The sequence below is a fragment of the Borostomias antarcticus genome (genome assembly GCF_949987555.1).
Source record: "Borostomias antarcticus genome assembly, chromosome: 6".
In the NCBI taxonomy this organism is placed as follows: Eukaryota; Metazoa; Chordata; class Actinopteri; order Stomiiformes; family Stomiidae; genus Borostomias; species Borostomias antarcticus.
Genome location: NC_140239.1, coordinates 18,823,345 through 18,832,796, shown reverse-complemented (window position 1 = coordinate 18,832,796; position 9,452 = coordinate 18,823,345). Strand labels below are relative to the sequence as shown.

Below are 9,452 nucleotides of genomic sequence, written 5' to 3'. Positions count from 1 at the left end.
ACCCGCTGGAAATACTTGACATCCTGGACGACCAGCTGGTAGCTGGTTATCACCACATGGAACGGAGCGTTCTGGGTGTACAGGGTTTTCTACAGAGAGGGGGGGGTGGAAAGAGAGAGATTCCGAAGATCTGTAAGATCAACATTATCTGCAGACAGGTTTCCTAGATCTAATCGTGATTCATAGTACCCTCAGGGGTTGGACGGTTATCAACATCCTCATCTTACCTGGCTCCAGAACTTCCTGATCACCTTGCGGTCGTGAGGGTTCCCCCAGTATGGCAACACCTGAGGGACAAACAGAGAATGTGAGGTGCAACCAAAAACAGTACAGAAATTGGCTCCATCGATGCATTCCACACAGTATGTATTCACATCATAACACTGAGCGTGTACAATCACAAATGATCAACCCATAAATTAAAAAGCACAGTCAATCCCCATTCCAGTATTCCTCAGAGACAGAAACATGAATTGTTGACATGCGAAAATATTTGTCCATACGATAAGTCATTCAACACAAACATTGAGTCTAGTTCCATTGTTGTCGCTTGGGGCTTTCCAGGCCCGTCTGTAACAGTTATGGATTCGCATGTTAAGGTTGTGAAACAAGGCTGTTAACACCTCATTAGCGAGCCTGCAGTTGATTTACTCTCTGCTAAAACATGGGAGCAAAAGAAAAAGTTTGAATTTTGTATTAATGTACAAATGTGTGTGTGCGTGTAAGCCCATGTAAGTTATGTGACTGTGAACTTTATGTACAAGTTGAACACAAATTGTGTAAGACCCATTAAGTTCCACACCAAAGTCTCTGGCCTGCACCCACCAAAGCCAAAGAACATCTACCACTGCTATTCTAATGAAACACTGCCCCCTAGAAGACGCGCTCGGCGGACACACGGGTGCATTTCACCTCACAGACTCAGCTGCGTGACCGGGAACCCTGCTGACGAGAGAGAAAGCTGCCAACGGCGACGGGGTCAGGATAGATGGACGAGGGGTAGAGTGAGGATGAGGGTTCCAGCGTTCCCGACATTAAACCATTCTGTCAGTTAGCCTCCTTATGTATACACAACATATCGGCCTTTCGTTATTTCAGATTTTTCTCGTTATTTCTCCTGTTGTTGTTACACTAAATCTTTGCACTCGACGAAGTGAGAAGCCTTGTATCACACTGTGTGTTTCTAAATGGTGATAGGCTATTTTTGCTCACAGTGTACTATGCATTTACTTTTTATAATAGCTATGGTACGTTTTAGTCCTGTTGAAATTATTAAAGTTGATTGCATGTCCTAATTATCCAATTGCCAACAGTCCCACATTGAACCTGCCTACTTCCTCCCCTATGTACATATATATCCCCACCCACTCATGTTCTGGTTGATGTACCTGACGAAAACCTTGTAGGTTGAAACATACTTTACTTTACTGTACTGCATACTGTTTACTTTTACTGTTTACTATCTGCATACTGTTTACTTTAAACAGTATGCAGATATCCTTCTTCTACTATTTGACCACTTTTTTATCCTGCCCCTGTGAAGTAACGTGGATGGGCGTGAACCGCTGGACCACATAGATTCCGGCGTTCCCCGCGTGAATCCAGGTGCTTCCGCCGGCAGCGGCGACGAGCCGCCGGGATTCGTCTCACCTTGAATTTCGGCACGAAGCGCGTGAACTCCTGGTGCCAGTTGTTGAGCGTGGAGGCCGGGGAGATGATGAGGAACGGACCCCAGATGTTGTCTCTCTGTACCGGGACAAGACAGGACAAGGTCAGTCATTCCGGCGGGGATGTGTGCGTGTGTTTGTGTGTGTGTGTGGTTTATGTGTGGTGTATGTGTGTGTGTGTGTGTGTGTGAGACAGAAAGTGAGAAAGAAAAAGAGAGAGAGAGAGAGAGAGAAAGAGAAAGAGAAAGAGAGAGAGAGCACTAAAAACAGGAAACGCTAAGCTGGGGCTCATACGTCTTCCTGTGGGGTATTGCTTCGAAATGAGAACGCTCGGATTCCCCAATTTTCAAACAATTCAATGTCAACATGGCGAAAGCCAGCGAGGCCGCCAGGCAGCTGGATGGAGAGGGAGCGTTCCCAGCAGCGGCCGACACGCTCAACAATAACCTGATTCTTCTCTCTCTCTCCTCAGTTATTCCTAACGCAACCAGGTGCCTAATGAATAGGATGCAGGTGCAATGGAAAGGCTGGCGTGCCAGAACTTTCCCCTAAGCCAGAACAAAGACGTTCCAAAACAATAGAACGTTCCAGGCGAGCGCCGCTGGACTCTGAGGCGATGAAACCCGAGTCGGAGGTCTTAACGCGGGCTTCGGAGTTAGCCAACGTCGCGGATAATACCTTCGAATTAGACCGATCCACATGGATTGGAAGGCCGTCAAGCGCGCGTTGTCTCCGTGTCTGTGGTTCGTGGGGGCGGGTCTTACCTCTGCCAGGTGCGCCAGCAGGGCGATGCTCTGGACGGTCTTGCCGAGACCCATCTCGTCTGCCAGGATGCCGTTGATGCCCTGTAGAGAAGACGGACGTGTCACTCGCTAGGGGACGACGCGCCACTTCGGGACCCCCGCGACATCAACGTCAACATGCACACCGACAACACTCAAGTTTAAGAGTCCTTAGTGAGATTGGATGCGTTGTTGAACGTTGACAATAGGCTCTTTGCACAAGCTCCACTACGTCCTGAAATTCTACAGGAATATTTATTTCCTGTCCTATACCATTGAATGGAAGTGATTACTCAGGTGTGATCAGGTGTGCCGCACACCTGATTAATCACTTCCATCCAATAGTATAGGACAGGAAATAAGGATGTCTGTTGAACTTTCAAGAAGTAGTGGAGCTTGTGCAAAGAGCCTATTAAGCAATAAGACATGAGAGGGAGTGCTTTACTGTGGTTATTGGCATGGCTGTGGTGCAGCCGCAGGCACGACGCGAAGCAGAGTGCCGTAGGCACCACAGCCGTGCCAATAACCACTGTAAAGCACAACCTCGAGTGTCTTATTGCTTTTATACAACAGCACTGCACTGTCATTAAATATCTTTAAAAAAAAAAAAAAAAAAAAGTGTTTAGTGTTCAATTTCGCTAAATTGTGTTGCTTTCGGCCCTCCGCAATCCAAAATAGTTCCCAATTGTTTACCGTTGCTATAGGCAACTTACAGCTGGACTGGTCCACAACGTAAACAGAGCAAGCAAGCTAGCGGCGTCGACATTGGACGTAGCGTTAAACTTCACCGTAGCACTATCCATTTTTTTAAGTAGGATATGTGACAGTTGGTGTATCGAACGTGAATCGCTGATTTGAATACACTGTATCACGCGAGTTTAATAGCCTACATACATCCATCATGTCATGATACAATGTATCAAAGCGTAGTGATACGTTTACCAGTGATTTGCCCGTTGGTATATTGTGGTTATAGCACGGCTTGGAATGCGTCTTAGCCAATTACAATGCGCGGTGGCAACAAGCTGTTGTATAATGTCAGTTTTATAATTTTCGATGTTCCGTGCCGGCGAACAATCAAACCGGCCTCGTCTGATCTGTCGTGAATGATCTGATCTGTCTCCCCGTTTTGGGAGGTAGCGCCGGGAGGGAGGCGCCAGGGAGACCGGAGCAGAGCGCCGCTCACCTGCTCGTAGAGGTTGGCCAGCCAGTTCATGCCTTTGAGCTGGTAGCCCTTGAGCTTGCCGTTGAAGATGGTGGGCTGGGGGATGTCCTCGCCCGCCTGGATGGAGGGGTTGGACAGGCTGTAGCTCTCCCCGAACCCGGAGACGCTGGCCGTGTGCAGGGAGGCGCAGCGGCTGTCCTTGGCCTCCTCGTCAAACAGACGCGTCTGCGGGGGGGTGTGGGGACTAGAGTTAGGGATGGGGGGGGAGGGGGTCCCTATGGCATGTCTGTTTGATGTGTGTGTACATGTGTGTGTGCGAGTGGGAGACATACATGTGCGTTTGTCCACTTACCCGAGCCTGGTGTATCTGGTAGGCCTCTTTGGCGTTCCTCAGGGCCTGGGACTTGTAGTATTCACTATCTGTTGCATAAAAAAAAAAAAAACTAATCACACACTTACGGCGCCGCATCTCAAAATGACGTCACCCTAAAGGCCGTTCTGAGAGAGCGGAGAGCAGGCGGTACGTACCATAGTCCTCCTGGCCCACGTTCACCATCACCCCTCCTCCGATGTCGATCTGACGCTGGGCCGACGTGTCCTCCAGCTTCCTGAGGATCTCCTCCTGGCCGTCGTCCCCGCCCCCGGGACCCCCCGCGGCGCTCGCCTTGCCCCCCATGAAGTGGGCGTAGAGCTCCGTCTGGGTGATCAGGAAGTTCAGCTTGCGCTGCTGGCGCTTGGCCTGGGGACAAGGATGGGGGTGTGGTCGGGGGGTGGGGAGAGAGAGAGCGAGAGCGAGAGGAAGAGAGAGAGGAAGAAAGAGAGGAAGAAAGAGAAAGAGAGGAAAACAGAGAGACAGAGAGAGAGAAAGAGAGAGAGAGAAAGAGGAAGAGAGAGAAATCGATCTTTTCAATATCCCTAATTAAACCAGAAGCTTTGCCACTTCAACGTTTGGTGTTGACAGACCCGAGACACTGACACGGGACTAACGTTGTCTCTATGGCATCACCCTGACTCTGTGAGTGGCTGAGCCACCGTGTAGCGCAGCTGACCTCCTTCATCTCCTCGTCCAGCTTGCGTTGTTCCAGTGCCTCCTTCTCGGCCCTCTTCCTGTGTTCCTTCTCCACCTTCTCGTACTTCTTCCAGTAGAGCATCATTTCCTTGGTGAGGCGCCGGGCGCGAGGCAGCGTCTCTTTGCAGTTCTTCTGGGCCTGGATGGCCGCGCGACGCACCTCCCTCATGCACTGGTGAGCCAGCTGAACCGGGAGAGGAAACACACACGCGCACGCACGCACACACACACACACACACACTTAGATATACTGTAGAGCGAAGTCCCCAGAGGAACAAACTGAACTTGACTCATGAATACATGTCTGTGCAGTAACACAGCTTTGCACAAAAAAAAAGAGGATGCATCGTCACATTACTGTGGATCAGTGATCTAACCTTTTTGGCATTGGTCAAGACGAGGTTCTTGGCCGACGTTTTCTGCTTGAAGGTCTGAAAACAAAAGATGACAAACGCTTATTTTCAGACACCCAGTGGTCCATCGTGTAGAGCGAGTGTTCAAGTGCTATTCACCTGTCCTGTGAGATTACCCAGCGTACCTTGGGGATCTCCTTCTTGGCGATGGCGAGCCAGACTTTGCGTCGGCGGGCGTTCAGCTGCTCGACGGTGAGGTGTTTCTTCTTCACCATGGGCAGAGGAGCATCGTGGGAGAATTTGGCAAAGATTTTGGTAATATAAGAACGCCCCTCAGCGGAGAACTCCCCCTCACCCCTCTTCTTTTTCTTCTTGACTTTCTTCAGTTTGCCTGAGGGGGAAGCAAATTATATAAACAGATTATATCATCAGATTATATTATATAATCAGATTATAGATACAGTCGTTTGATTTTGTGCCCGAGCCATCCACTGGAAAAGAGTACAATTCCAAACAATGATAACTAGTGCTGTAGATCAGAAGTTTTTTTGGACCTACCCTTGAACTTCTTCTCATCTTTGAGCTTCTTCTTCTTAGGTCCCAGCAGGTGGCGCTGTTGCTCATAGAAGGGGTCATTGGTGGAGAGCAGCCCTGTGCTGTAGTACTGGTACTGCTGGAGCTGGGTGGGGAGGGATAGAGAGAGAGCAAGACAGAGAGAGAGAGAGAGAGACAGAGAGAGAGAGAGAGAGACAGAGAGAGAGATGGTCAGTGGTTCAGTTGACATTAGCAACAGAGAGACAGGTTTTGTTGTTTTTGTGGCTCCTGGATGTTGTTATAATGCCAGCATGACAGTTTGTAATTACATTCTTGCTATGCTACTGCCTTTTCTCTCTGCGTATGTACCTCACGGTCCGAGTGGAACTTGCTCTGGTGCTGTCTGGTGAACCTGTGCAGTCGCAGCATATCTTGCAGCTCCTCCCGAGACAGACAGAAGTCTGAGTCCTCTGAATCCGTGTCGGACTCTGTGGTGTCCTCACTCAGAAGGATGCTCTACATAGTAGTAGTAGGAGGAGGAGGAGGAGGAGGAGGAGGAGAGGGAGGAGGAGAGGGAATGAAGAGGGTTAGATGGAGGTGTGGAATGCTGAGATCGACATGCTTCATGCGCAGCAACAACTTAATTCTCAGTACGGATATGAACCCCTGGGAATACCTTGAGCCACTTCCTGCTCTTCTTCATCTTGGAGAAGTTGTAGAGACTGGCTTTATCTGCCTTCAGTTCTGTGGAGACGGCAGGAAGAAAGAGCTTAGACACAACCGAACCATGCCTGCACAGCAGGGGTTAATGAAGTACGAAGGAGCGCACGATGACAGCGAACTCACAGCGTCACAGTACCCAGTGAAATGAATGGGCGAGTGCTCGTAAATGACAGGATGAAGGTGCATGGGTGACAGTGTGGAGTAGGTAGGACCTCTCAGCAGGCCTACCTCTGCCTTGAAGCAGGGCTCCATTGAGAGGGTTGACCTCCACCAGTCCCTCCTCCGTGTCGCACGACTCCTCCTTCACCGTCAGGGCTGTCTGCTGATTGGCTGGCCCCAGAGACGGCCCCTCCCCCAAGGCTCCATCGCTGTCGTCGCTGTCATCACTACGATATGACAAGCATGCACGCGGTAAGCCCATAGACATCATAACCATCCCACACACACATCTATTCTAGGCTTCTGAAATGTGCACGGGGGACTGAATGGATGTGAAGGAGCCCTGGAACCCAGTGCGTTTGACCCCACACATCGCTGACAAAATAAACCTATTGCCATGACAATGAATATCTCTTCCAGCCAATTCTACGGCCGCCGGTCTTCCCCCCATCTCTGGCGCCGAGGTCTCTGTGGCCCCGCCTGCCTACCTGGTAAGGTCTCTGTTGAAGATGGAGGCGGTCTGGCGCAGGAAGCTGTCCAGCCTCAGGGACCTCTCCAGGTGCTGGAGGTGCAGAGGTTTGGCCAGGCCGGAGCCACGCGCCACCCCGGCCTCCGCCTCCCCTTGCCCGGACGCCATGCGGGACAGAGGCGCCTGCGCCCACCAGGGCAGGTACACTCACTGGGTGTAGGGGCGATGGGAGACAGGCATGAAGGGAGAGGGGAACGAAGGAGATAAGGATAAAAGACAGAACGAGCATGAGCTTTCATTGTAAAACTAGGCTTTTTTTCTCGGCGTACTCAACAGTGAAAAGGCCTGATGACAGTGGCTCAGTCACACGAGGACACATACTATCATATAGCATGAACTAGACCTTAGTGTGTAGACCTATAACCTTTCTATTAATAGACGTGGTGTGTCAACACAGAAAGGGGTATTTCAAAGGTGAAAGGTTACTGTACTTTCAAGCGTCACACAAAAGACAACCTATGGACCCATGGTAAGTAAATGAGTGAACTACTCTACAATGCAGAAGTTATGCTATGTTTTGTTTTGCAATGATATGCAGCTAATAATTTATGTGTTCTATTATGGACTAGGAGTGGGACAAGAAATCGATACAGCAATATATCCCCATATTTCCTCTTGTGATGCATTACTGATAAACTGACGGAAAATATTTTTTTGCCAAAACATGCGGGCGCATAGAGCCGACTTACCAGTCACTAGGCTACTCCACAACTGGTCTGCTTTCTGGCAGTAAGGCCTTTTGGCAGTTGATTTTACTTTGGAATGATGGCACACTTGGACATATTGCAGTCAGTGTGTGTTAATTGTTAAAGAAGCAATAAACTATAGCAATAAAAGACTATGCACACTGCTACATTGTTTCATCTCAGATCATACTGTGAAAATGACACCATGACCAATGCAGTGAATAAATAGATAATTCCTGCTTTTTAGTGGTATTTTTTTCCGTTACACATATCGTGAAATATCGCCGGATTGTCTTACAGTGTATCAAGTGTCGCAGATTCGCTGTATCGCAAAGTATCGTATTGTGACTTACTCTGCGATTCCCACCCCTATTATAAATTAAATTACAGGACCCGAGGGGGGTCTTAATTTCGCCACAGATGGACAGATTAATCCAGTAGCCTACAAGGCAGACATGCATATGTGATATAAATGCTTATAGCTTAATTTGAAAACAAATCAACAAACTATAATGTTAATGTCGAAAGTACTTTATATCAAATGGCCAGTGGTGAACTCGGTATTACTGCATCACATGTCAGTGGCTGCCAAGCTGACCAATCCAATGTTGCAGCAAGTGGACAACTGTCAAAAGAATATAAATATATAAAAGTAGAAATAAAAAGATATGATTGGCTCTCCGTAACTGTTTAGCCCACAATGCGATTTGACGTTTTACATAACTACTTTACTAACAAGTGAGTTTGCTGTAGTGTTTAGCTAACATTACTAGCAGTGAAATAGGCTAGCCAACCTTGGTGACTCACACTCTGACATATCGGAAGCCCGCTAGATAACGTTAGCCGTTAGCTGGCTGGCTCGCAGCTAACATCAGACGGATACAATGTTAGCTTGCTAGCTAGCTAAAGTAGGCTACATAGGGTCAATGTATGCAGCTGGTAGCAGTCCTGTTTGCAAGCAACATACGATACACATTGGCTGGTGAATGGTTCTACAGAACAAGAAAAAACTTAGCCGGATAAACACAGGGACTAACGTTAGCTATGTCAATTTTGGCATGATCGATCCTTTTCTTGCTTTGTTATGGCTAGCTAGCTGTCAACCTAGCTAGCTATGACTGGCCATACAAAATAATAAGATGGCAAGTTTAGTCCTGACTACTTCTAATTATTCAAATAGGGTCTGTCTCTTTAAGGCCACCTCCTCCCAGGACAAAGGACTCATATTGTAATAAAATTAATTTTAGGTTATTGCAGTTCTGATTGTTCCTGCGAGGCCTAGCTTCAAAGTTATCCCAAACCTCCCGTACCCTTGAACAGGCACGAGGGGGGAGACACCGCAGCCTCCGCTCTCTGATCCCCTACGTTCTAATTCTTTCTCCCTCCCGGCCATCTTCCCCCATTGCTCCTTCACCATATTACTTCTTAACACTTCCTCACCTTGGCCCCGTGTCCCCCTTTTGCGGTCTCTCGTAGCTGCTGCCGACTCTCAGTTCTCTCACTCCAAAATGGCGGTTCTAAGCAACGAGTGAGTCTGTGAGCTTTGAGTCGACAGCAACAGAGAGGCGGCCACTTTCTGTAACTGAGAGAGCAGGGACACGGCGCCATGGCGAGGGGAGAGCAGGGAGCAGGCATACTAATCATATGTAGAGAGGGTGCCGATTGCCTATCGGAGCGTCACTGCAATTATTCCGTTTGAAAACCACAACATACGTTATACATTAAACATTCGATTTTTTCTGTGTCCGATATGTCTTCTTGAGTCTTATTTGAACAACATATGCC

General features: G+C 48.5%; 1 protein-coding gene across 3 annotated transcripts in view; it reads right to left on the bottom strand.

The window, feature by feature from the left end:
- ino80 (INO80 complex ATPase subunit) overlaps positions 1 to 9,218 on the bottom strand; it is a 39,654-nt gene extending 30,436 nt beyond the window's left edge. For 2 of the 3 annotated variants that reach the window (XM_084439943.1, XM_084439945.1), the window contains exons 1-16: positions 9,108 to 9,218; positions 6,941 to 7,131; positions 6,522 to 6,679; positions 6,247 to 6,314; positions 5,940 to 6,086; positions 5,595 to 5,715; positions 5,222 to 5,427; positions 5,061 to 5,114; positions 4,664 to 4,867; positions 4,143 to 4,353; positions 3,967 to 4,034; positions 3,636 to 3,839; positions 2,432 to 2,512; positions 1,651 to 1,746; positions 228 to 287; positions 1 to 89 (exon numbers count right to left, since the gene is read on the bottom strand). The exon at positions 1 to 89 is cut by the window's left edge and continues 54 nt beyond it. In XM_084439943.1, the coding sequence (XP_084296069.1) occupies positions 1 to 89; positions 228 to 287; positions 1,651 to 1,746; positions 2,432 to 2,512; positions 3,636 to 3,839; positions 3,967 to 4,034; positions 4,143 to 4,353; positions 4,664 to 4,867; positions 5,061 to 5,114; positions 5,222 to 5,427; positions 5,595 to 5,715; positions 5,940 to 6,086; positions 6,247 to 6,314; positions 6,522 to 6,679; positions 6,941 to 7,089 (1,916 nt within the window). In that variant the 5' untranslated portion in view covers positions 7,090 to 7,131; positions 9,108 to 9,218. Of the gene's footprint in view, positions 90 to 227; positions 288 to 1,650; positions 1,747 to 2,431; positions 2,513 to 3,635; positions 3,840 to 3,966; positions 4,035 to 4,142; positions 4,354 to 4,663; positions 4,868 to 5,060; positions 5,115 to 5,221; positions 5,428 to 5,594; positions 5,716 to 5,939; positions 6,087 to 6,246; positions 6,315 to 6,521; positions 6,680 to 6,940; positions 7,132 to 8,977; positions 9,061 to 9,107 lie in introns of those variants that run through there. The other variant, XM_084439944.1, reaches the window with a different exon arrangement.
- Between the last annotated feature and the right edge of the window lie 234 nt (positions 9,219 to 9,452).